Below are 27,624 nucleotides of genomic sequence, written 5' to 3' on the forward strand. Positions count from 1 at the left end.
AGTCAGAAAAGGCACTACCGGCCTCCTGATTTTTTGCAGGGGGTAAGAAATGGAACAGAAGCAGTAAAAAAAGAAAAAAAAATTATAGTTGTAAAATGGATATTGCAAAGCGGTGATGTTTTATTCTTCTCACTTTCTCTCTTTCCAACTCTGGCTCTCCTCTAAATGTTTGCCTTGGAGGAAAAACTTCCGTGCTCTTTTTTCGGGTGTTGTGCTAAGCCATAGTTTGTTTAAAGCTGGTTAATTGAATAAACCACCAAGGTCGAAGCCATGGGACAGGCTGAGTCCAAAACTACAATATGCAAGTTTCAGTTCAAGTCACACCACCGTGTGTTCATATTTACATATGTCGATATAGATACAGATAGAATTTATGTATTTATATTTGCGAGATTTATAGCCCACCCCATGAAGATCATCTAGTCCAGTGTTGTCCAAACTTGGCCACTTTAAGATGAGTGGACTTCAACTCCCAGAATTCCCCAGCCAGCATGGCTGGCTGGGGAATTCTGGGAGTTGAAGTCCACTCATCTTAAAGTGGCCAAGTTTGGACAACACTGATCTAGTCCAACCCTCTGCCCACTTCAGGTATCCTCACGAACACTCAAGTTCCCTCCAAATATAGGATATAATGAGATTGGCTTGTGCCTTAGCATCATGGTTAGATAAATTTAGTCAGTGTGCTGTGTCAGCCACGGTTTACACCTTAATGGTCCATCTGAACCCAGCCAATGGTAGTTTATTGACTTGAGTACACAAACTTTGGCTTGGGGGTTGCATGATCTTAACCACAAGGTAGCTTGTTTAGGGACCATCCTCCTTGTTTTCCTGATAACACCCCCCTGGGAAACAAGGCACCCCCCAGAACTGGCCAACGAGGGGGCTGTTCTCCGCATGGTAGTTTGTTCTGCCGTGTCGGGACAGGCGCGGCGGAAAGATCCTCGTGCCCCAGGGCCACGGCTGCAACGCCCCACGCAGACGAGCTTCCACCTCCGTCAAGTCCCAACAGCGCCAGCCGGGCCTCGCAAGAGACGTTGGCGGCAACAGCCCCTTTGGGCAACACGTGCCAAGCTCGCTTCGCTGGGCTGGAACCCGGCAGACCCAGTGGAGGGGCAGGAGGGCTCTGGGCCCGCCGTCACTTGGGCGGACGTCTGCCCCCTCCATCCAGACACCTGATTGGGATTCCCCGTCCTTTTGAAGGGAGGAACCCAATTCAGGTGGAGGCCGAGGGGCTGCGCTCACCCAGCGTGGGGATGTCCGCCGGGTGGGGCGAGGTGGTGGCCACAATGTTCCTTTTTTTTATTTCCTTCCTTCCTTCCTTCCCCTTTCTATCTCTGTCTTTCCTTTCCTTTCCTTTCCTTTCCTTTCCTTTCCTTTCCTTTCCTTTCCTTTCCTTTCCTTTCCTTTCCTTTCCTTTCCTTTCCTTTCCTTTCCTTCCCCTTTCCTTGTATTTCTTTATCTTTCCTTTCCTTTCCTTGTCTTTATTTCTCTTTCCTTTCCTTTCCTTTCCTTTCCTTTCCTTTCCTTTCCTTTCCTTTCCTTTCCTTTCCTTTCCTTGTATTTATTTATTTATCTTTCCTTTCCTTTCCCTCCTTTTTTTCTTCCTCCCTCCCTCCCTTCTTTCCTTCCTTCCTTCTCCCCCCTTCCCTTCCCTTCCCTTCCCTTCCCTTCCCTTCCCTTCCCTTCCCTCCCCTTCCCTTCCATTTAGTGCACTCTCTCTTTCTCCTTCCTTCCTTCCTTCCTTCCTTCCTTCCTTCCTTCCTTCCTTCCTTCCTTCCTTCCTTCCTTCCTTCCTTCCTTCCATCCTTCCTTCCTACCTTCCTTCCTTCCTCCCTTTCTGTCTCTCCCTCCTTTCCCCCTCCCTCCTTTCCATTCATTCCTTCTTTTTCCTTTCCTTTCTATGTCTTTCTCTCCTCCCTCCCGCCACTTGTCCAAAGAGCCGTCCCAGGTATTCGGCCGACTGGCCTGAAAGGAGACAGCTGCAGTGTGGATGGTGCAGGTGAGCCAAAGACAAAAGAAATACTTTTTCTTCTTTTTTTTGCATTATAGAAATTCCTCTCCATGGGATGAGAGGTGGATTTGAGTTGGGGAGGAGGGCAGGAAGGGGGAATTATTTTGTTCCAGTTTGGCATGATCAGTACCAGATTCTGATTCTTCAAAATTTGGGCGGGGAGAGGAGAGGATTTTCTCCTGTCTTCCTTTCCTTACAACAAAGACTTTGACTCTGAATCAAAACAGGCTTTGCTGGAGCCTCACCAAGGTGTTGTAAAAAGTGGGTTTATGCCTTTGACATGCTGTGTGAATCCATCCAATTCTCAATTTGCCAGCATGTTTCCAGCCTGAGAAAACTGCCCTGTATACAGTTTGACCCCTAGGTATCCAGGCCAATATTGCCAACACTGATCAGCGGCTCACCAGGATCTGTCCCAGCCCGACTTCGAGATGCAGAGGATCGAACCAGACCCTTCCTGTATGTCCTAGAGGCCCAGACAGCTACCTTGCACCCAGTCAGACCACTGATCCATCGAACCTAGTATTGCCAACACTGACTGGCAGCTGCTTGCCAAGATTTCAGACACGAGTCTTTCCCACCCCTACCAAAAACTACCAAAGAACGAACTTGGAGCCTCTGCTCTTCTCTTAAGACATGGGAATATAGAAAGCTTCCTTATGATAGTCCAATACTGTCAACACGGGCTGGCAGCAACTTGCCTAAGCCTTTTTCCCAGCCTGACCTGGAGCTGCTGAGAACTAAGGACTAAATTTGGGAGCCCCTGTCTGCCCTCTAGGCTGAAGAAACGGCCTTCCGCTGAGTCAGACCCTTGACCCATTTACCCCAATGCTGCCAACTCTGACTGGCAGCTGCTCTCGGAAGGATTTCAGACCAGAATCTTGTCTGGTTCTACCTGAAGAAGCTGGGATAAAACCTGGCCCTGAGTTAAATCCCTCCTCCGTTTTTTTCCCCCTAGCTCAGTTGGGATCAGTACCCTCAAAGAAAGCAAGGGTTGTCCCAAAATCTCCAGGGCTTTTCCATGGCTGAAAGTAAACTTAAACCTGGTTCTCCCTGCCCCGAGTCCAACACTTAACCACTATACCATTCTTCTGGCTATCATTCAAACTTTTCCTTCTAAGTCTGACCACCTTTTTGCCTGGGGCCCGAGAAAGAAAAGGAGAAATGCATTTGGAGAGACCTCAATGCTTCCTCGTCCTCCCTTTCATCAATTATTACGTAAAACAGGGAAACAGGGGGGCAATCTCCACCTTTTTTGCCCCCCTCTTGGGCAACCCTCTGACTTCACACACACACACACACACTGTACAAAAATCCCCCAAACACCAGCAGGCTTCTAAAGCAGGAAGGACCGAAAGAAACCCCAGGTTTTTCCCAAGTCTGCTGATCAAGCAAAATCTTACTTTTGCTACTTGGGATCCTTTCTGGGAAAATAAATCCAGTCTCCCGTGTGCAACAAACACCCCAACCCTGGCTTAAGAGAAATGTCGGTTTAAGAGGGATGCGCTGGGGCAGAACAGGCTTATCCCGGGCTTTTGACGCTGAAGTGCCTTGACTTGACTGGGAGAGGGAGGTTCTGTCTTTCAGGAAGGAAACTGTTTGGGGCTTTATTTCTGGTGGACGCTCCCTTTACGCTCCCCGTTTTTCCTTCAACCTTCTCTTTCCCAGACAGGCATGATTCTGTATCTAAGGAAAGCCACAAACCTGGGAAAATGTGTGTGTGTGTGTGTGTGTGTGTGTGTGCAGAAGAAAACTAGCGCCTGGGGCTTCTAATTTCCTTGTACCCTTTGAACAAGCAGCTGCAAGGCCTCCCGTCCGCAGGGCAGGCTGAGGCAGATAGCAGAAGAGAGGTGCTAATAACACATATGTCATTTCACTCTGGCATGTAGTGGCTTGCAAACCGCAAATACCGTTAACCAACTTGGCTAAAGCTGTTAGAACAGATCCTGGGAGATGAAGAGACATGCAGGGCAAAACATTCAGGATTCTCACCCCTAGTAATAGTATTATTATTATTATTATTATTAATAATAATAATAATAATAATAATAATAATAATAATTTGCCCTCCCAGTTAAGTTTGGAATGGGGTTGCCTAAAACACAACACAATTGGAAAATGCTAAGCAAGGATGATTTCAAACCCTGGTTTAGCACGTTTGAGAACTGGCCCAGTTGTCACTATTCAATAAATCATGGTTAAGCCTTACCCCAAGCCTGCATGCCCAGAAGTCCAAACGCTCCAGTTGTGCACATCTGTAGCCAGAGAGCCACTGAACCTCAGTTCCTTTCTCTGTGCCCCACATCTGGCTCCACATTTAGGGCTGGAGAAGATTGGCACCCCGTCACGCTTTCTCCATCTGCCCCCCCCCCCTTTTTGAAGGGCTTTAGAATGACGGTTCTTAATTTGGGTTTATGCCATAAATTAGGTTGATTCAGCCCACAGAAGGAGAGATCTTCAAACAACCCATGTTTGGCCAAGCTGCGTTTTGGGATGGGCAAGAAAATTCACTCTTGCATTTGGATATTGAGAGCGAACACAGAGAGAGTCGAGTTTCTGTTCATCCGAGGTTGTTCAACACACAATGCGTTGGAAAACAAGACATTGTGGCTGCCTGGGGAAGGAGAGTGGTTTAACGGATTGTGTTAACACAGCCACTGTGGTTTGTAAACCAACATTTGGAGCTTAATGACTTGTGTGTGCCCAGCTAATGTTAACGTTAATCAATCTTAGCTGATCTTGGAAAAAAAAGCTAAGTTGGGTTAGATGTTGTTCGTAGATCTAACTGGGATCCTAGGCTAGGTTGGAAACGTCTCGAAAAAGGTTTGCTCAGCTGTGACTTTCCCCATGAACCGCAGGCTCACGAACCAAGATTCAAACCGGGTTGGATCTACGGGTCCATCTTCAGAGCTGGAAACAACGGAGTTTAGGAAGCCGGCTCAATGCGGATGGACCCCACCCCAAAGAGCCGAAGCCCCTCACTTGCCAATTAGACAGAGAGGCGCGCAACACCCTGCCGGTTGCAGCGCCAGCCAAGGGCAGCACGGCTGGAACCGGACTTGTGAAAAATACTAATGATCCAACCGGGCGCTTGGGAGAAAGGCGGCAGCTGTGAGCAGATCCCAACTCCAACGTGCCCGGGCGGCTCTTCCAAACGGGCAGACCCCCAACTTTGCTGGATTGGCGTGCCCCATCACGCTGGGTGCCACAACAGCTGACCTCCTGCCCGCTGGCGAAATGAATCACAGGCAGGAAAGGGGGTGGGTGGGAAGGATGTCACGGGACGATGATCCTGGCTGTTTTTCAGAAGGGGATTAGGGGGATTATTTTTAAAGAAATCCCCCACCCCAAGGATTGGCAGAGAATTTCAGAAGGCGACACGTTTGGCCGCGTGGCAAGGTGAAGGTTAATGCAAAAATGCCAAGAATTGTGGGGTTTTTTTCCTTTTAAATGCTAGTTGGTCTTTGCCTGCTTTGCTGTGGAAGTTACTCCGATGCAATTTTTAAATGCAACTTTTCCCCCCAGTGTAAGCTCTTTTCAAACATACATAGCACTGGTTCAGTGCAATGTTTATAGAACATCCGCCTGCCTCCCCCCGATTCCTCTTCCATTTTTGCATTGGAGAAAGGCAAACTTTGGGGGGTTCTTGGATGCCAAATTCATTTCTGGCTGATTTCGTGTTTGAATTAGGCTGTCCTTCATCCCAATTCTCCTTTAATCTAGAGACAGCCAATTTTTTCTCTTTTTTGCCCCCCCCACCCCCAACGAGAAGCAGAAGATGCTGGGTTGGGACTAAGGTGGCCTCTGGAAATTTGTGCTGTTCTGATTGCGGCCAGCAGAAAAGCTGGGCCGTTCTTGAACCTGTCCTAGATGTCGGACTGGCGTTCCTGCACGTTGCAGAGGGCTGGGCTAGATGATCTCTGCAGTCCCCGTTCTGTGTAGAGCAGGAGAGCAGAGGGGGAAAAATTCTCAGAAATACATCGGTTCTTGCATGACTTTGCAAAGAACTCAGCACTCGTGCCAGCTGAGCCGAGCTGCCACAAATCTTTTCAGCTTCTTCCGTAGACTAACATAGCTGTCAAAGGACAAATGTTTGTTGCATTACTGCAGAATATTAGCCAAAAAAAAAATTTTTTTTTAATTGCCGGATTTTTTTAACGGATTGCCTGTTTTTATGTATTCACCGGCCAGAGTTCCCCTGGTTAGACAGGTGTTCGTATACATTTGATTGATAGTGAAATATCTTTTAAAAAACACTTTTGCTTCCCCGCGTTCCCCCCGCCCCAGCCGAAACATCTCCCTTCAATTTGCAGGACGAGGAATTGCTGTGAGCATTTCTTTCAAGGAAAAGCAAGTTGTGATCATGGATGAGGGATTCTTGGAGTGCTCTAAATTACAAAGTGGTCAAGGGGTGTTTGCAACCGGATCCTAACCCTTCGATCCGGTCTGGGCATCTTCTGGATCAGCCCAGAAGACCTCAGAAGGAGGAAAAACTACCTAACAGAAGCAAAGTTTTCTCCACCCCGTGAGGATCCAGCTGGCTAGAAAGCACATTTTATCTAAAATCCTCCAGGGATGGGTCCGTGTGGCCCAAGACACTACTGAAAAATAATTGCATCTGGAAGTGCTGGATCTTTTGCCGATATTCTGCAGTAATGCAACAAAAATTTGCCCTCTGACAGCTATTCTAGTCTATGCAGGAGGCTGTCCTATCTTAATTGTCCCTTCCTCAAGCCAAACTCTAAGATTTGATCTCTGGACCTCTCTGCTTCCGTGTCATCCTTCCCTGAATAGGTTCCAATTTAGTCTATACCCTTCTTTAATTGCAGACTTACTTCCAACCAAGATCTATGTTAAATAGATCTTACAATCTCGGGCACTGTAATTTTGGTTGAGGCATCTTGGAATCATATCTGTCTTTTTAGCTGCGGCTTTACGCTGCAGGCTGATGGCTTCATAAAATCTCTGGAGTGTTTGTTTCAGACCTATCTCGACTTTGTGTATTTGGTATTGTCTTTTTCTAAATGTAGAATTCATATTTCTCTGTTCTGAAATGGCTTTTCTTTGCCTTCATTTGCCAGGTCAGGGATAATCAGAGGCAAAGAAATGGAGAAACTCTTCAGATCATTTGAGATAGCCTCTTATAACCATGATATGGATCCCTTGCCTCCTTCTCCTCTTCAGCTAAAAGGACAGGTTGTATCTTTGCACACATATAAATTGAAATACCCATTTCCAAAACCAGAACCCTGATAATTTTGTCCTTACTGTCTTAAGGTAAGCAAGAGAACTGATGTCTCCCTACTAAAAAATTGGATAGTTAATTTAGTAAAAGGGAGCATCTTATTACATACTGTACACAATGACTGTCCACAATACATCCATGGTTAACCGAATCATGATTTTTCAACCCAGGTTTCTGGATTCGCACAACACAATGAACCATAAGCGAAGAACTACGCTATCTGGGCTGCAAAAATCTGAAGTGAAGGGAAGTGATTTGCTCATCATAGGGGTCTTCTGGAGCTTTGTCCCCAGATACAACAGCCCTAAAGGAGATGGACTGAGCTATACAAGATGCTAAATTAATTGTTGATCGGCTGCTTTCCCCAAAATTTAGCAATCGAGGCTTTGGGGGGCTGTAGACAAAAGGTGGTGGAGGAATTGCAGTGTATTTATCTGTGTCGGTTGGAGAGGATTGTGTGTTGTAGGAGTTAAGTTAAATGGAGTTAGGTTAAGCCAGGATTTTTCAAATGGTGTTTCGCACAATCCAAGGACTTGATGATTCTGTCAGAGAAGAAGGATCAAAAAAAGTGAATCCAACTTCAGTGCGTTTTCAAATTTGAGCTTTGCCTCTGGATCAGAAGTTCCAGATGTGTGTTTTTTTTCCTAATTAACAGGTTCTACGGCCTGAAAAAGTTTGAAAACCCCGGGGTGAAATGGACAACTTAAAAGGAATTAAACCAGGGTTACCATCCTATCCAGGTTGCAAAATCCAGATATCCGAATAGCCAGCGAAAAGTTTGAGAAAATCTGATTCTTCACTGCCATGGAGTGGGTGATTGGATTTTGCCCCCCCCCCAAATCTGGTAAATCTACCCCAAACAGACCAGGGTTAAACTAAGCTCACTTGGGGTACTGTGTGTGAAGACACCTGAGCACCATCAACTTCCTATTTAGTCCTGCAAGAAAACGAGTTGGAGTGAAAGACTGGCTGAAAAAGTTAGCCCATCTCTCACCTGAGCCACTGCCCCAACCTGGCAGGATGGAATCAATTTCCCAAACACTGATTGGCTGTGGTGGACAAGCCACACCCCCTCCTGCCTGCCTGGCCAATGGAGAAAGAGGTGGTGATGTCATGAAGCCATGCCAGAATGCTTCTGCTGCAAGGGTTGCTGGGATATCAGAAATCACCTGAAGGACAGATGTGCCTCCTAACAGCAGCAATTGATCTGGTGTATGGGATTTGCTGGTAAGGCCTAACCTGGTTAATGGGGGGTCTGGGTTCAGTGGTTGTGGGAACAGGGCACAACTTGCTAAGCTCAACTAGTAAACTTGGTTTGCCCAACTTGCTAAGCTCAACTAGGTGTTTGTGGCTTGATGCATTGATCGTGGCTGATTGAGAAAACCATGGTTCATTGTGTTGCATGGGTACAGAACCACCCCTGGTTGAGAACAGGTGGGATGAAGCATCTAAAAATGAGCAAATGGAGAATCTTCTGGTTTGTTCTACCTCGCAGGGTTGGTTGTCAACATTCCCGCAGGACAAGATTTGCAAAATACTTTGCTCCAAGCTGAGGGGAAAAAAAGTCACCGCCTGCTTTTGATTGGACTGTTGGGTCTCTGGGTGGTTTTGCCCACAAAAGCGCACACTAATTTACAAACCGTGGTTTAGAAACCATCATGGCTAGGTTCGTGGAAAAGAGCCAAAGGGAGACCTTTTCCAAGGAAGAAAAGGGGGATTCTGCCACAATTGCCCAGTCTATTTTGGCAAGGTGGTGCCTTCACCACATTAAGCATAAGTAGAGCTCCAAAGGGGGGGGTAGGTCTACTTGGGAGTAAGGAAAGACCCTCTGGGGTCAGCAGAGGATTTGGCAAAAATCTGACACGATATCTTGCTGAGTTAAGAGCTCCTGGTCCTTAAAACCAGATGCAGAACTAGGTTTTAGAGACGGTGCAGGGGGAAATTAATTGCAGGCTGCCGGTGGGGGGGGGGGTCATTGCACCCACATCCCACCTCTCCCCAAGGGGTGAGTACCTAGAGAAGTCATTTGGGGCCAGAACTGAAAAGTTGCAAGCAAACACAGGGCGGTAAACACATTTTCTCTTCCAAAAACCCGCCTGGGTTGCTTTGGGGCCCAGATTTTCTAATCAAAGACCAGGTTAGGGACCGATCAGCATGGGAAAAAAATCTATGTGGTCGCTAGGAGCTGAAAACCACTAACTCGATGGCGCCTACTGTAATCCATCCATTCCTAACCGAAACGATTTGGAAGAGTTTTTAACCATAGGCAGAAATGTTTGGGATTATATATGGTGATTTTTTTTTTCCGGGGACCCTCTCTTCGCCTGGAAAGTGGCTACGTGCTCAGAAATGACGGCGCTCCTAGGCCAGAGCTGGGGAAATTAAGACTCGGCCCCAAGGAAACCTAGCCAGCTCGTTCCTTCAAGATGTTGATGTTATTTTATTAATTTGCTGCTCGGTCGTAAAATGTGCCGGCTGAAAAGCCAGCCTGGCACGCTGTTCTCCTGTGCGTAACTAGCCTTTGCTGGTTTATTTGAAATCAGCTCATAGCATCATGCGCTAAGTCAGGGTGAATCTAAAGGAGGAACTCGGTGAACATCCAACCTCTGCTCACCGCGAGATCTGCTCGGGCGCATAAAATCTCAGCTTGCTGCTGCTGCTGCAGTCTGGCTCTGCCCGTTCACTGGGGTTTGTTAAATAAACCACAATGCAAACTTTATGGCTGATCAAAGGGGTGAGGCATTTCCTTGCAAGCCACACATCTCCAGGAAAGTGTGCATAAGTCTGAGGATGAAAAAAGCACAGAAACCGTACATTTTTCCTATCTCAGCCTGGCTGCCGGGCGGAGAATAGCAGAGGCAAGTTGCCTAAGATATGAATACAGTATAAATAAAAAGAAATGAAACTGCAGAATGCTTAACTTTGACATGCACCCAGAGAAAAAGTCTACAGGTATAGTCACCAATTCCTTCCCTGCACATTTGAATATAGTTTCTCTAAACCTGTGCGAAAGTTGGACATTTTTCTGCTTGCAAATAACTCTTTCTAATACAGTACACTTTTCACCTTCTTAACGTAGGCCTTTTCCTACAAACCATGCTTTAAAAAAAAAACCATTTATCAATTATTAATTTGGTCTTTCTTTTACGCTCCAACCGACTCCGACTCTCTCCATTACTCGTAAACGGCACAGCAAAATTCAGAGAACTGCAAAGTTGGAATGAGAAGGATGTTTGCAGTGGGGTTTTGGACAGGCAGCAAGCAAATTTTGCATTTGGTCGCGTATGTAAACAGATTTAGAACCTCAGCACGGTTATTTACTCCACAAGGAAAAAATAAATTGGAGATGGAGGCCGGATATAGTCACTCAGGCCAAAATTCCTGGCTGAGCAATAGGGTTTGGGCTGGCTTCTGCATCGGGATGATCTCTGTGTGGTCTCTTTTTCATGAGAACGAAGCAGAAGAGGGTGTCTGCTTCCAGCTGAGGGCAAAGTGACGCACAGAAACTTTGTGACAGGATGGTAGAAGCTAAATTTGCTAGCTACCCCAGCTTGGGGAGCAAAAAAAGAAAAAAAAATCAGTTTCTCCAATTCTGGATTCAATGTGAGTCACCTTCAGCTGCTCTCAAGATTCTCTAGCTCTTGGACTACATGTCCCAGCCACCTCGGCCAGCCTGAGCAATAAGAAGGGATGTTGGGAGGCATAGTTCAACAAACACCTGAAGTCAAAAAGCAAACTTTATAGCTTTGGCTGAAGTTGCAGACTTAAATTGGATCGGGGGGTTGCGGAATCCCCACGATTGAAGAAACGTGAACGGTTCTTTTTTGAAGGGGGGATAAGAATATTAATAATAATAATTTTTATTAACGGAAACAATTGCCATGGATCCTGGGCCTTGGTGGGGTGCGAAGGACCCATTCAAAGCGAGGCTCAGTTTTTAAAATCATTCCCTGGACTTTCCTTTGAAGGCCCTCAAACCCATCAGTTCTTCCCCAGATTTAGCTTTTTGGTAAAGGAAAACTGGAAGATAAAGAATGACGTTGATACAGGCTGTAGAAGAGATCCCCCCCACCCCCATGCCCCGAAGGTGAACACTAAGAGCATTTCATGGTAAATGCTATTTACTCCCTCCTGGTTATACTGGAATGTGGGACTCGGTTTATTATCGGTCTCTAGATAAGATCTGTGAAATGGGTACAATTAGGAGACCAAGTCTTGATCTGCTTCCCAAGCAAATAAGGCAGAGATTATTAGGACTTCCTGTAAGCAGAAGAAAAGCCCAACACTTTATCTCCACGCCCGGATCCTTGGCGGAGTCAACTGCCCGCGTGCAAAAAATCCCATTTCGGGTGGATGGGGAAAAAACAAACCCTGGTTAACACGCTGGGGAAGGCTGACCCCCGGCCCTGGAGGAGGGGCTTGGGGGCCCCGGATTTCGGGACTCCCCTCCTCTGCCGTTCCCACCAGGCAGGGGAAGCCCCCTAAAAGCGGGATCCCCAAGGCTTTCGACGCGCGTCCTGGGACGGTGGAGAGGCTCGCGCGGAGCGAAGGGGAGGAAGGCGCAGGAGGCACTTACGGTCCAGGTCGCGGACTTCGCGGTGCTGGATTGCTGGAAAGTGACCTCGAAGTGGTGCGGCCCCGGGTAGTCGGTGTTGGACGGGATGATGGGCGCGGGGGACATGGTATCGAAAGTCGAGCTGGGCTGCGAATAAGGCGAGAGCGTCGGGACGTTCGAAACGTGCTCCCCGCTGTACGGGCTGGCGGAGGCGGCTCGGGTGTCGGCGGTCTGATCCATGCTCCTGCTCAGCAGATTGTACTGGGACTGGAGGGGAGGGGAGGGTTGGGGAGGGTAAGAGAAGAGAGAGGAGGTGAGATGCAGAGCAGTCGCAGCGCCGGCTGAGAAGGCGAGGGAGCAGCCCGGCGCTCCTCTGGCGCGCTGCGTGCCGGCGTGTGCCCGGGCAGAAGTTCTCCAGGTGTCTCATTCCAGGGACGGGAGAACAGAGGCCTCCCGCGAGAGGAGCCCTGCGCCGACCGACATACCTCCGTGGGGTCCTACGGTGGAGGCTCTTTGCATTCCACCCCCTCCCCTCAAAAACAAGCCCACGCTTGCTTTCGCAAGAGTTTCTTTTCTCTTTCCTTTTCCTTCCTTTTGCAAGGGCTGGAGGAGAGGGGGTTGCGAGGCCGGGGACTTCGCGGATCACCGCTGGGCAGGGAAGAGCGGGTTGGGAAGGGGTCCTGGACTACAGAACCCATCGTCCTGAGCCAGCGTGGCCTGGGCTGGCTGGGGTGAGAGGGCGGGATGTTGGCTCCAGTCACGCAAGGGGCGTAATCTGACAACACAATTAACCTGGCTTTGCACAATATATTGAGCGTAAACTGGCCCATGTAGCTTGCGTTGATGATGCAACCCAGGGAGGGAGAAAGGAAAGAAGGGAGGGAGGGTAGAAAGGGAGGAAGGAAGGAGAAGGAGAAGGAAAGAGGGAGGCAGGGAGGGAAGGAAGGAAGGAAGGAGAAGGAAAGAGGGAGGCAGGGAGGGAGGGAGGCAGGGAGGGAGGGTGCAGCATTTTAAATGAACACATCTGCACAGAGTCAGGTCAAGGAAACTTATCCTAAAGCGTTTTGCTACGAGCTCAGTTTCCTCTGAAGTCTCTGCAAATATTTGCATGATAATTAATAAGTTGCTCTCGAGCTAGTGAATTGGGGGGGGGGGCTGAAGAAGTGGGGAGAGGTAGAGTTTGCCAACCTGAAGCTGTCCCTGCTTGTGTCCTGCAGTGTCTGCACTGACATTAAACTCATCCTGGGCTCCAATCTGGCTTCCAGTTCCCTTGGCAAGTTTGCTGAGGCTGGTTCGAGGGCTACATCTTCTGTAGCCAGTATCCCCACGTTTATTGGTTCCGACTGTGCTTCTCCTGCCCCTGTATAGTACCACAATTCCCCAGGAGCTACAGAGAGGGGAATGATGTCATGTTCTCCTATGAATCAAGCGTGCCAGGAAATGGACACTGAAGAACCACAGATCTCCCTAGTACTTATCTCAGGCAGAGATTTATGGCCTAGATAAGGTGGCCAGTAGCTACGCAGAAACCAGGCCATCAAAAGAAGGCTTCGTGGGTTATCTGGAGTTTCATCTGGACCACAGGCTGGGAAGGCTGAGTGGATACGCCCTGAAGAGTTACAGAGAGAAAATGGCCATGGAAATCCAATTGACATGGGCAGGATTCATAGAGAAAGGTAGCCAAGTTGGCCATTTCGGCTGGAACAATGTGGCCCTTTGGCTATGATGCAATTTGCCTGGCTACAGCCCATGGGGCGACCACGAGACGAGACAGCTTCACGGAACAAAACAGGCTGCAATGTGGTTTGGTTAGTTTTTTTTCTCCCAAGCAATAGGAGTAAACAAACCTTGCCTGAAGGCATGGCGCGCTGTGTGAACCCAAGCAAGTCTGTTCATTCCGTTAACCACGGTGGACCAAACCGTAGTTGAGTGGGATGGAGGGTGACCTGGCTCCCTCTGGGCAAGAGATGAAGCTGATGAACAGATCGCCACTGTCCAAGATCATCAAGACTAGCCAGGAATTGAAAGGTGTGGAGAGCTGTGACTTACAGCGAAGAAAGGAAGAAAGGAAGAAAGGAAGAAAGGAAGGGGAAGGGGAAGGGGAAAGGGAAAGGGAAGGGAAGGGGAGGGAGGAAAGGAAAGAAGGAAGGAGGGAGGAAGGAAAGGAAAGGAAAGGAAAGGAAAGGAAAGGAAAGGAAAGGAAAGGAAAGGAAAGGAAAGGAAAGGAAAGGAAGGAAGGAAGGAAGGAAGGAAGGAAGGAAGGAAGGAAGGAAGGAAGGAAGGGAGGGAGGGAGGGAGGGAGGGAGGGAGGGAGGGAAGGGAAAGAAGGAGGGAGGGAGGTAGAAAGAAAGGAAGCTTGATGATCTGACCCAATATTACCCACACGGGCTGGCAGCAACTCTCTAAATTCTTAGGCACAGCAGTTTTCTTCCTTGGAGATGGCAGTTGTTAGATCAGCCCCCCTTGACATTGCCATGAAGTTAATGTCCTTCTGGAAAATGTTGAGCATTTTTGCATACTGGAAGAGTTGCAAAAAGACCCCTTCTCTGGAACCCAGTAGCAGTTGCCAGGAAAAAAAAAATTTAAATGAAGCAGCTTCTGACATCAAATACAAGCCTGCATATTTAGTAGAAGCCAGGGGTGTCTATATAAAAAATGGGAAAAGCTTCAAGTCCACCATCACAGCCACCATCTTGACTCTTTTGACCCTACCCTCTGGACACGCCTAGTGGTAGCACATCTGCCTTGCCTGTGTCCCCCGTGCCCCAGTTCAATCTTTCCTATTTTCCCAGCAGAAAAATTAATCACATTCCAAAGAGCTGCTGCCAGTCAGTACCAGCGGCATCGAACTAGAGGATGAAGTATAAAATAGCTTCATCCTCTTCTTAGTAGCCCCTTTCACTAAGCAACAGACCACATTTAGACCCAGTTCAATCTTGGCATTGCTGGGTAGAGGTGAAAAAACTGCCCCAAAGCCAAACAGCTGCTGCCAGTCAGTGCTGACAACATTAGGCTTGATAGGAGGGAGCGAGGAACCTTGTCCTATTTCCACAGTGACACATCCAGCTCTTCCATGCCAAAACCATGTGGGTTTTCCTTTCTGACCAAATGCTCCTTTTGGGTTGTGCATGCCGCTCAGGTAATGGTATGTGGGAAGACTTTGGGAGACAGGACGAAGAGATGCCGCCTAGGGAATGGTCAGATAAGGGAGGGCATAGCCCACAGCTGCATAATGGGTGGAGAAAAAGGCTCAGAAGGGACCCTCCCTAGTTTCTTGGGCTGTAAAGGAGATGGAGGGAGAATTGTACTTTCAGACTTGCAGGATTCTGTCAATTTAGTCTTACAAAGAAAGTACAATTAGCTCATCTGGTCGTGTTTCCTGTCTGGTCTACCTGGGAAGGCCAACACCTAGGGAATGGTCAGATAAGAGGGGGTGTAACCCACAGCTGCATAACGGGAGGAGAAAGCAGCTCAGAAGGGACCCTCCCTAGTTTCTTGGGCTGTAAAGGGAACTGGGGAAGATTTGCACTTTCAGACTTGCAAGATTCTGTTAATGTAGCCTTACAATAAGTAGAATTAGCTCATCTGGTCGTGTTTCCCGTCTGGTCCACCCGGTAAGGCTGACCGTGTCATTCCTCATGGATTGTCGAATGAGCCCTAAGAGGCTCAGGCTGCCCGAGGGCTGACGGGGCTGGCCAAACGATGCAGGCGCTGTTGTTCCTCCGCACGGGAAAAGAAACGAGTCACCTTGTCTGGCCTCTGCGAAACGCCAGCTCCCTCCTTGGCGACACGCTATCAATCTCAGCCATTCGTTCCAACTTTGCCAGACTTTGGAGTCAAGGAACGTGTTAGGACTTGGGATTCCTGAACCTCACCCACGATAACTTTCTGAAGTTCTGCCGTAATAGCTTTCTTTTCAACGGGGGGGGGGGGGGGGAAGGGTGCAGACCCACAAAACCCGCTGCGTTAAGGAAGACCTCCGGTGCGTTGCGTCTTCCACAATATCTTCTGTGTTTGGTGAGTAACGGCTGGAATTTGCAACAAGATTTGACTTGTGCTGACAGAGAAACACCTCTTTTTCCCCCGAAAGTATGCATGGGGGAACAACAACAACAAAAAATTGTCCTTTTCAACGCCCGGTTCCCAAGATGCTCTCTCTCTCTCTCTCTCCAAATAGAATCGTGCAAGAATTTGAACATTTGAACGTTTCTCGGACTGATTTTTCCTACTTTGGATATCGGTATTGTTTCCGTTCTCCAGTTAGGCTGGACTACAGTTCCCATCGGATCTCGAATCATTGGTGCTAGAGGGGCTGATGGAAACTCGAGTCCATTCCAGCTGGAGTGGGGAAAGTGGGAGCGTTCTGTACGCTGCCTTGAGTTGTACAAAATAAAGGTGGGCTATTAATCATCGTTATGCCAATCCATGGCTTGTCGAATTACACTTTGTGGAATTGGCCACAAGGGCCGGCAACTTGCATCGTGCTCAGCCAGAAACGATGGTTTGCAACGGCTTCGATCGAGCCGAGCATTGGTTAGCAAAATTGGCAGGATGCACATGGGTGTTGCCCGTGGACAAACCAGCCACGGGGGTTGCACAACGCATTAACCAAGCTGATAGTTTGCTTTGACTCCGCTTGGTTGAGGAAGCCTCCGTGGGTTGAGTTCACACCTTACGCTAAGCCATCAACAAGTTAACGCCCCTTCGCCAGCTTTTCCTTCACTGCTAAGCTCCGTCCCTCAACAAAACCCAGGACAGGCCACAATGGGAACCCCTCCAAAAAGCGCACGCTGGCTGGGGCTGCTGGGAGTTGTAGTCCAGCCTGCGAGGTGGAGAGCGCCAGACTGAGGAAGGCCAGGGCTTGTGTGTACTTGAAAACAAAACACAGCCAACAGTTGCTGAGTACTGCAGAAATTAAAAGACACACAATCACTCTCGCTCGGCAATTAACTCCTAAGGTTACCGAAAACACACGGCTGATACGTAACATCGGATCAGAGGAACAACTGTGACTCAGGCTAATTAATGCAATATTCTAACGCGGGTCCCATTAAATCCACGTTGCTTTCGGAAGCGCGCGGGGTGGCGTGGAGCTGAGTCAAGATCCCGGATTAAAACCCTTCTTATTTCCTTTCATTTCTTTATTTTTTGAGGGGTTCAGTTTTGACCATTGGAAAAAACCCTCCCGGGTTGGGTTGCTCAGCCTTATGCTCTGGATCCCTCGAAACGAACCAACCTGGGGACCGACAGATCCTAACGGAACCATTCTTGGTCAAAAGAGCGGGATTTGTTCCTGTTTGACCCTGCCTTCGTTTTCCGTGGCGCCTGGAGAAATCATCTGCCCGCATTGTCAACAGAGGAAGTTGCCTGCTAACTGTTCTGCGGTTTTATGGATCAAAGCCAGCAAAATGGAGAAAACACACACGCGTGAACGCACGAAAATCTACAGATGTTGCTACCTGCTGGAGCAAACAAACCACTCTTGCTCAGAAGAGGATCATTTTCAGTGCCTCAAATCCATGGCCTGCTCTCAACCCAAAATTAGGATTTTTCCCCCCTTAATAGTTTCCGTAGGCAAATCTTAACTCTGTCTAAAGGCTCAACATTAAAGGCTGGAGCCCCTGAATGATTCTGCACCTAGCCGTGACCGAGCAAAGCGCCAGATTAAGACCAAATCCCGCAGTTGATAACCGAATCGGTTTGAACTTCACATCAAATAAAGGGAGCTAAGTTTGTTAAGTCCGCGTTATCTGGATGGGAATGTTTGCAAGAAAAAAAAAAGAATATTTGCTGGCTGTTGGCATCAGTTCATGAGCAAGGTTTGGATGCTCAGAGAGTGTAATCTGATATATCTGTTGAAGTGACAAGAGACCCTAATTCTTTACGGCAAGAGACGGCCAGCCAGTTGAAGGCGTTGGAGTTGCTGGAAATGACTAAATCTGACCATAACTCAATGGAGGTTTGGCAATCAGTCAAGGCGCAGTTTAGCCATGGTTAGCCAATCCCTGTAAGACTGATGGCCAGGCTTGGCACAGACCAGAACAGGCGGAGAGGTGGTGGGATCGGTTGCACCGAGACCCCGTTTGATGTCTTTGGGGCTTTGGGTTCCCTGTTCCGAAAATTTCTCGGCTTTTAAGCACGCAGGGGGAATAAGCCTGGACCGAAACCACGAAAAGTGGGCAGGTGGGGACTGAGACGAGCCGGCTGTCATCTCAGCAGCTGAGGGAAGACTGCAAGCGTCATCAAACCTGGCTTAAAACAGGGTTTAAGCGAAGGATTTGGATCTCTGGGGAACTCAGCTCAGCCCCAAAGGCCAAGGCGAGATGAATTCTCCATCAGGCGAATTCTCCACCAGCTCAGCCGGGTTATCGTGATCCAGCCGACCTCGATTCTGCCTCCACCTGCTTCTAGACCATGCCTGGTGGATGCTTCGAAGCCACCTGAGGTTCTTCTGGCCTGGCCTAGCGCCCTCGTCCGAAAACACCCCCCAAGCGAAGAAAAGCCAGCACCTACCGTGGTGTAATGTTGCACGGAGTTGCTAACGTACAGCATTTTTATCTTCTCGGGGTTTGAAGGTGACACGCCAGGTCCTCACCTCTGGAGTCATGGGGGTCGAGGGGCCACCACGGAAGGGTTTAGGCGGTCCACCGGGATGGGCAGGGGTGCCAACAGAGGACGAGCGGCGGCGCTTTGAAGCTGGCTTGTTAGTGGCAACCTATTTTGCTTCGTTCTCTTCCCCCCCCCACCCTTTGCACCGTGGTTCTGTCATTTAGTTGCATCTAACAACCAAGATAAAAGCCACCCCTTCTTCTCCCTCATGACTATTCATTAAAGAAAAGGCAGGTCTCAACTTGCCCATTGAAAGATTGGACAGTACCACTGGTTCTCCGTGGGGAGGGGAGGCGGTGGCGCGCAAGGTGCCAGCCCTTTGGCACAACACCACCGAACTCACTTTCAATCCCCAGCCTGCCCTCCCCAAACAGGTGGTTTATAAGCCATCTTGGGCTGTCCAGGGCACCAGGGCTGCCTCATCTCCTGGCGAGGGCAAAATTGGCACCCACGGGGTGACTCGGGTAGCCCTTTGCCGCCCGCAAGGAAGTTTTATTCCCAGGACGGAGTGTGGCAAACGTTAGAAACACACCCACCCGCGCACATAAATGTGCACAGTGCCACATGGGCGTGTTCGCCTGAACAACAGCGGAGGGATATTATTTGCAGCTCGTTTGCACTCGGAAAGAGTGTCTTGGAGGAGTTTTGAGGACTCAGCTTCATCCTGGTTGCACCTTTCCAAACTTATGCGTTAGGATGCTCATGTTGCGTAAAAGACTAGAAGAGGCCTTGCTACATGGGTGAATTATGTCTCTCCTTGCCATGTGCTTGCCAGAATAGCGATGCAGAAACCATGTCTTGCAGAGATGTTCAGGGAGGGTCAGGAGACTCAAGGTGGTGGCCGCAGCCAGCCCCGTTTTACGAGCGTCCTTAAAAAGGGGCGGGGTGGCAGCGGCTTGTTGGTGGCGCCATCTTAACATTTTTGACCCCCCCTGCAGACATCCCTGATAATCTGTAATCTGCCAGTTAGTCCTCTCCAACATAGCTCAGGGTGATGGGAATTACAGTCCGAGAAATCTGGTCTGGAGTCTCCATGAGATTCAGGAAAAACACAGCTTGGTTTCGCTGGAAATTTGTTCCATGTTAAAATAGTTGACTTGGGCTCCGCTGTTCATAGATCTCCATTAAACGTGCCCCACTGCATGTTCTGTGTGTATTTGAACACATTTAAGCTGATGGGTGGCACGATGGGACTTGGAACAGCGCAATCCTGGATGTGACTCCTGGGTGCTCCCGAAATTCACTGGCAAAAGTCATTTGCAAGCAGACAATGAACTGAGCATATTTGCAATGGTAGAGTTTAATTCCTTTGCTAGGATTGTTAATTAATTAATTAACTTACATGCAGAGTACAGCATGAGAAATGCCAGGCTGGAAGAATCACAAGCCGGAATTAAGATTGCGGGGAGAATCATCAACAACCTCAGATATGCGGACGATACCACCCTACTGGCAGAAAGTGAAGAAGAACTAAAGAGCCTCTTGAGGAGGGTGAAAGAGGAGAGTGCAAAAGGTTGCTTGAAACTCAACATTAAAAAAACCAAGGTCATGGCATCTGAACCCATCAATCCCCGGCAAATAGAAGGGGTAGAAATGGAAGCAGTCACAGACTTCATTTATTTGGGCTCCAAGATCACCGCAGACGGAGACTGCAGCCATGAAATTAAAAGACGCTTGCTCCTTGGGAGGAAAGCTATGGCAAACCTAGATAGCATATTAAAAAGCAGAGACGTCACCTTGCCGACAAAGATCCGCATAGTCAAAGCTATGGTTTTTCCAGTAGTAATGTATGGCTGTGAGAGCTGGACCATAAGGAAGGCTGAGCGCCGAAGAATTGATGGCTTTGAACTGTGGTGCTGGAGAAGACTCTTGAGAGTCCCCTGGACTGCTAGGAGGTCAAACCAGTCAATCTTAAAGGAAATCAACCCTGACTGCTCATTGGAAGGATTGATACTGAAGCTCAAGCTCAGATATTTTGGCCACCTAATGCGAAGGGAGGACTCTTTGGAGAAGACCCTGATGCTGGGAAAGATTGAAGGCAAAAGGAGAAGAGGACGGCAGAGGATGAGATGGTTAGATAGCATCCCTGAAGCAATGAGCATGAAACTGAGCAAACTCAGGGAGGCAGTGAAGGACAGGAAGGCCTGGCGCGATGTGGTCCATGGGGTCACGAAGAGTCGGACACGACTTAACGACTGAACAGCAAAAAGGATTGTAAACAAGAAAACAGAAGAAAAAGAGACCGAGGTTTGGGGAGAGGTATTAAGGGGCTGGAAGGGCAAATCTTGCCCCAATAAAAAAAATTGGGGGGCGATTTTTGATCCAGGCCTTAATCATCTTCAATCTGTACCCCAAAATTTACCTCTCTGCAAAGCACAAAATTCTGGTTGCAGAAATGGACCCCCCCCCCCCATGATTACACAGTACAGACCATGAATTGCAATTCACTTATTCGCAAACCCCTTGGTATCTCTTACGGATTCGGTATTTTCTTTCTTTAATTTGATTTAACGGAAAGGCCGCCCGACTTCCAAACGATACCGGGAGGCTCGCAACGAAGAACCACCTGATTCCAAGGCAAACTATCACAGACCAGAAGACCAAGCTACAAAAACAACAACCCAAGACAAACCCAAGCAAACGAAGCAAACCCTTGCAATGTTGCAATCCGCCAACATTGTGCGCCTGAATTCATCTGCTTTCTGGATTTACAACCTGTGGCCTTGCCAGCTCCCCAGCTGAACCGGCTTCAAGCCACACGCTCACCCCTCAAAAGCTAACCAAGGTTAAAACAAACCAGGTTAATGATGTGAATGGGCACACCACACAGACAACAGAGATAATATCATGCATTAATGAATTTATAGCCATCTTCCAGTTATTGGCCTTGATATGAAATTTCCTGCTTGCTTCCTGCTATGTGGGTTCCCACCTTATTCTAAGCCAGGGTTTTTGTACAAGCCACAGCAGCTTAGTTGCAGATACCAGCACTTGGCAGGGGGTTGGTCTACATGACCTCTGAGGTCCCTTCCAACACTTATATACACCCTTTACTCCTAGTACATAGCTTTAACCCTAGTTTGAGTCCTAAACATAAGCTTCCGAACTTTGGCTAGATTTGTGCCTTGGGCTAGGCAAATGCACATTCTGGTTTAGCAGAAATGTGTAAAGTCAACCAATATTACACATTAATTAGGATCCCTTTGATTTTTTGGACTCAGGCCTGGTTTATAGCGCATACCACAGTTGGGTGGAGCTTCAGACACACTAACCCTTACCCTTTGCTTTCCAAACCGTAGTTCATGCCTCATATTAAAAAGAGAGAGATTCCCCCTTAAACGTATAACATAACATAACATAACATGTCCCAGAACGGCAGCTTTTTGTAACAGGAGGGTGACACTGTCTGCTTCCTTTTGGAAGAGTAATAATGGGTGTGTCAATTGGGATTTTTGTTTCCGGTGATCAAGATCAGACCCACTCTGTATTTTAATTTCGGCAGTCTGCTTTAGTTCTAAAAAGTAAAGCTAACCCCAACTTTTGGGAGGCTCCTGGGCTTCCTTAGGATGGGAGTTTGGGGTTTGAAATATGGGAACTATCTTCATTCAGGTCTTCGGTGAGGGAGAATGAGAAACTCCCTTCCTTCCTTCCTTCCTTCCTTCCTTCCTTCCTTCCTTCCTTCCTTCCTTCCTTCCTTCCTTCCCTCCCTTCCCCCCTTTCTCCCTTCCTCCCTTCCCCCCTTTCTCCCTTCCTTCCTTCCTTCCTTCCTTCCTTCCTTCCTTCCTTCCTTCCTTCCTTCCTTCCTTCCTTCCTTCCTTCCTTCCTATGTCTCCTCCTGGCCCATCTTCTCAAGCCAAGCCTTGCTTGCCAGCTCTCCCTGCCCAGGGAGCTTGGTGGGAAATAATCACCCCCCTGGGATCCCCAAAGAGCCAGCGGGTGCCCCAGAGGGTGGCATTTCCCAGCCCTGGCAGGTTGGGCCAAGATGACCTGGGAGGCCACGTCGCTCCTCTTCCTGGGGAATTGGCTGTGGCCTAGCCTGCACATCTGCACGGCAGACAGCCTTGCATCTTCAGCACCAACACACTATTGTTGTGGGGTGCAGAGAACAACCGGCCTTGAGTTCACTGAAGCTTGGACGCCCCATTTTTCCCTACCTCTAGCATCCTACAGCAGCTTGGTTAGAGATCGCTGATCTTGGTTCTCCCCACCACATCCTTTCCAATGCTTACCATTACCGAATCATTCATGCTCCTCATCTGGAAAACATCCATGGTGACCTCTCTCTGGTTGGGGGCTTCACTTCCTCCCGTATTCCCTGACTGGGGGAGGTCAAAGTATGTGCTGTCGGGTTCCCTGGGCAGAGGAGGAAACACAGCGTCAACCCTTGTGCTCCTGTGTCTGTTGAAAGCAAGCTTCCGTCCCCACCCCTGAATTTTCGGTGCTCGTTTGTAGCCCCAGCAATGGTTACGTTCTCGCCCTTGTTCATGGTTAACCAAGTTTTTACCAACTGAGGGGTAAAGTCCCCACGAGATCAAGGAAGCCAGAACTGTACAGATTTCAAATAACGATCTTTCATGGTAGAATTAGGGGTAAATATAAAGTGTCAGAAGGATTTTCCATCTATGTTTATAGTGCATTAATTAAGGTGGAGTTTCTTGAAATGGTTCGAAACGTTTCTTCCCAGGTGGCTCTCTGGGTGGGCTTGCTGTTCGTAAGAGAAGCGGCAGGCCAATCTCATGATGGTTTAGATTTCCCCTCTTTCCCCATCTTCCCCACAATCTCTCATATGACCCAATTTTCCCGCTTCACACAACACGCAAACCAGCCGGGCGGATGGAATGGTGCAACACCCTCTCTGGGCGGTTTGTGGCCGAGGATTTTGGTGTGGGGGCAGCCCCATCTTTCTCCCCCCCAGTGGAAAAAAAAACAGGTCATTCAAGAAATGTTCACGCCGACCTGCCCCAAGCCCCAAAACAGTCTCCTTTCCTCACTCTCCAGAAACTGGATCTTTGATTCCTTGCGTGTAAAATGGACCTCAGAACTGGAGTGTTCAACCTGGAGCGGCTTTCTCTATTGAGGGCTGTTTCTTGAACACAGATGTTGCTTTTGGGTGCATCTGGGCTTAATGCCTCCCTTGACTGCCCCCCACCCCCAAAATCCTTATCCCATGGGGATGGCAGCGGTAACATCTGGAACGCAAGCAGCGTGCTGAGAGTTGATCTGCTAGCTATTGCCCTTCTTCCTATAGCTAGAAGGGGAGCTGAAAACTTCCAGCTGTGCTAAAGGCAAGAAAGATGGTTTCTTCAAATGCCAAAGCCGCCCACAGTCACGAATGTGGGTTGGGGGGGGGCTGTATAAATTGAAGAAACAAACACGGGGGCTTGAAATTCTCAATGGGCTGTAGATTTTTGCTGAAGCAACATCCTTCGATGGGACGGAGGTTGAGCGCCGACAATGGCTCTCAAGGAGCTGGCCGAGGTGCTGAATTCCTAGCTCAAGGCAAGAGCCTTCACCGGATCAGCCAGGGATCTGACTAGGATCCAGATCGTGGGTTGATTTCTTTATTGATCAAAGAAAGCACAAGCTGAGTTTGCCCCAAATAAGCACACCCCAGTAGGGCTAGGGGTGTTGGGAGAACCCAAAGGCGGGTCTAGCGTTTAGTTATAAGCTGAGACGTTCGTTATAATATTTCTCTACTGTTTCATGATCGCTCCTGGTACAGCGTTTTGGGAATCCAGTCTGTGGTTTAGTTTATGGTCTAGTAGGGTTGTGTGAACTCCGCTGATAACTCAGTAACTATGGTTAATTAACCAGAGGCTGATGGATTCTGCAAAGTTAGCCATGGATTACAAGGGTTTTTGTATTAAGTTTCTATGGAAGGGGAACATGCTCATGTCATCAAAGATTCATGCGCACAGATGGTGTTGAGTAAGGAACATTTCGCATATGAGCGCCAATGGGAAACTCCCAATCAAGCACATCAATTTTTAGAAATGTTGTGTCACCAGAGTCCTGCTAGATCGAGGAGACCAACTTGAGGATGCTCATTCTCCTTCTCAGTGGGTGTTTTGGGTCAGGCACACCCAACCTAGCTGCCCTTTGGGGACCAGACTCTTACATGGCCACCATTTTGTGAGTGCACCCACCAGTTTTCAATGGAACCCCTCCCCTCCCTCTAAGGCTGCGTTCTCTTTGACTTACAAGGTGCTCCAGAGATGCTCAAAGGTTGTGCCTTCATCTGCTGGAGACGCCCGAGACATCTTCACCGTAGAAGAACGTGGTGAAGGATAAGTGGCCCTATTGGAGAAGAAGGAGGAGAAACGGACATCATTGGAAGACCGTGTGGCTTTAATCTGTAGATTTCTTTGGAAGAAGAAGGAAAGAAGCTGGAGTTGTTGTTCAACAGGGCTGCAGAGAATCAGAAGTCCTTCACTACTGATTTTGAATTCGTTTCATCAAATTCTTGAATCTCAGGTCAACGTCACGTTTAGAAAAGAGAAATGGACAGCAAGGTCACGTAGGACTACTTGAAACTTATGACATGGCAAAATCGCTGTTGAACCAGGCATGATCTGTTAACCCCACCATAGGGGGCCGGATGGGGTGCAAACCGCCATCAATTTGCCTTCTTCATAAACCATGGTTAAACAAACAGTGCTTGGAATGAGCACCCTGGGAGAAATTCCTTTTCGGGCTCTGTTTTTGTAGGGGGAGGGCAGAAAATGTTGTTTTTGGGCACAGCATTGATGCTTTGGAACAACGTGCCCCTAGAAGAGAATTTGACCTTTTCAGGAACGGCGTTCTAGAAACTGAAACCTGAGTTTGTTTCAGAGGAACCCTTTTTCTGGATTCAGCCCAAGATGATGACCATCTAAAGCAGACTTCTCAAGCTTGCAGCTTGCAGCTTGAGATGCGTGGACTTCAACTCCCAGAATTCCCCAGCCAGCACACTGGCTGGGGAATTCTGGGAGTTGAAGTGCACACATCTTCAGGTTGTTAAGGCTGAGAAACACTGATCTTGGAAATAACACAATCTCTGTATTCACTGCCTGGGGTATCCCCTTGTTCTCCACCCCCGTTTTGAAGTTTTGAAGGTCCAAAACTTTGTGCTCTGGAAGGGAGAAATCTGCAGGTCCAAATTTTCCCATCTGGGGGACTCTGTACCAGTTGAACTTCTGCTTGCCTGGCCCCCGTCACAAGCATTGGAGAAGGTCCTTGTCTAGACAGCTGCAAATCTAATTATTTCTGACGTATTCAATCTGAACTGAATCGTTTGCCACTCCCCCTAGAAGAACCCTAGAAGTGTTTGGAGAATTAACGGCAACTTCCCCCACGGCCTCGCAGCTAGAAACAAAGCTCAGGAGGACTCAGTATGTTGCAAACTTTCCATTTTAGCCCCAATTTGAAGGGGAGCCCTGCCTTAACAGATCGGTGACCTCCTGCCTTCTGGACTCTAGCTCCCATGTTCCCTGGCCATGCTGGTAGAGGAGGATGGGAGCTGAAGTCCACACCGCCTGGTGGGAACACATGCTCTGAGTTTCTTATTTTTTCGCAGATGAATGGTTGGAAGCGGGATGTTTTTGCATCCGAAGTCCAGTAACTAGAGCTGATGCGAAATAAGGGCTGTGGGAAAAAAACTGAACTTAAGAAAAAGAGCTTTAGACAGGACCAAAATACTTTTTTTTAAGCTACTTCCCCAGCTGAAAAGCAGCCTCATGATTTCATTATGACTTTGACTGTCTCCCCCCGCACAACTCTTTTCTCATTTGCTATTTTTAAATTGTAAGCTCCTCGCGGGCAGAGACCTGTTTGATTTTGCCCCGGGACTTTCTCCGCCCCCTCGGTTCCCAGAAGGTACTACAACGACACCTGTAGGCCTTTTCTTCCAAATGGCCAAGGGAGAACTTTTAACTAAGGTTTAATAGAGCCTCCTTCAAGGGGAGCAAGCTACCTTACGCGAGGGCAGGTCTTTCCCCCTTATTAAGAAGCAGCTAGCTATCCCGTGTGACGAACCTAATTGTGCCACCGAAGTGGTTCACGCAGGCCGGGATTGTTGGTGGAAACGCTCAATTAAAGCGGAGTTTGGTTTGTTTGGAGTTCCTATGTCATGCCAACCCAGCACTCCCGTCCGAGCGCATAAACGCGGGGCTGATCTCACTGCGGAAACAAGCGGCTTGCGAGGAAGGGACGCTGGCTTGCCACGCGCAAGGCACAGAAGAGTTAAACAATGGTTCGTGTCGGGGAAGGGGATGGCCAACTTTGTAACTGGAAAGGGGGGGTTAGCTTGTGGCCTGGCCTTGCTCAACACCGACGTTTGAAGACATGCGCACCCGTCTCTCGTGCCAAAAGATTAGCGCGGGGAACGAAATTCCTTTTCAGCCTCCCCTTCTGCTACCTGAAACTCCAAAAGGCACTTTTGCACGGGGCCAGATAAACGTGACTAAGAAATAAACAGGTTCCTGGCTCTTTTGTGAGGACAGGGGACGTTTCCAAGCGGCATTGAAATTTCTTTTCTTTTTTTCTTGTAAGCGTTTTCCTGCGAGGTCGGGGCTGGAGAGGGAGGGGGAAAGAAAGGCCTACCTGCTCGGCGATCTTGGTGGTTTGGATTTCCCTGAGAGAGAAAGAAAGAGTGTCAGGGCTCTATAAGGATTGTGATTCTGAGCTATTTGACCGCCCGAGTGGCCCAGGAGCGTCCCGGTCGCCAAGGAGATGGCGGTAGAGCTGCGGAAAGCTATGCAAGAATTGTGGCAAAGGCTTTGCACACTCCTTCCTGGAACACCAACGGAGGGGAGGGAGCGTCGGGCAGCGCAAGCTCCATTGCTCAGCCCGAGTGCCGAAATCCGGCCAGCAATTTTCCTCCCGCTGGGCCCGAGGCTTCTGTTTTTCTGCCTCATTCTCGGGAGGATTCAGAATTCCTCCCTCGCGGTCTCCCCCCTCCTTGCAGATTCTGCCTGCAAGGAAAATGTTTAAGGGGAGGTGAGATGGCTCTTCTTTCTTGCAGAAAGCCGGGAGAACTTTCTAAAGATTTTTCTGAGTCCTGCTGGGAGTGTGCCAGGCTGGCTCTCACCCATTGTGTGCAATAATTGATCTTGATCTTGTTGATAGATCACATTGGATTTGACTGTTTTATGTTCTTGGGAAAGCCCTGGAAATCAGAAAAAAATAAAAAAATAAAAATAACGTACCCTTTGCATCCAATCTGGC

At 48.6% G+C, this 27,624-nt stretch overlaps 1 protein-coding gene across 3 annotated transcripts in view; it reads right to left on the reverse strand.

Moving 5' to 3' along the window:
* TP73 (tumor protein p73) overlaps nucleotides 1-24,680 on the reverse strand; it is a 38,540-nt gene extending 13,860 nt beyond the window's left edge. Inside the window, exons 1-3 of one of the 3 annotated variants that reach the window (XM_088137000.1) lie at nucleotides 24,622-24,680; nucleotides 22,650-22,773; nucleotides 11,833-12,078 (exon numbers count right to left, since the gene is read on the reverse strand). In XM_088137000.1, the coding sequence (XP_087993126.1) occupies nucleotides 11,833-12,078; nucleotides 22,650-22,773; nucleotides 24,622-24,680 (429 nt within the window). Of the gene's footprint in view, nucleotides 1-11,832; nucleotides 12,079-18,008; nucleotides 18,023-19,517; nucleotides 19,546-22,649; nucleotides 22,774-24,621 lie in introns of those variants that run through there. The other 2 variants (XM_088137001.1, XM_088137002.1) reach the window with 2 other exon arrangements.
* Between the last annotated feature and the right edge of the window lie 2,944 nt (nucleotides 24,681-27,624).

This window comes from Python bivittatus, unplaced genomic scaffold, assembly GCF_059951505.1.
Source record: "Python bivittatus isolate LINGU-HERP-01145 unplaced genomic scaffold, Pbiv_v1 ctg000090_np1212, whole genome shotgun sequence".
In the NCBI taxonomy this organism is placed as follows: Eukaryota; Metazoa; Chordata; class Lepidosauria; order Squamata; family Pythonidae; genus Python; species Python bivittatus.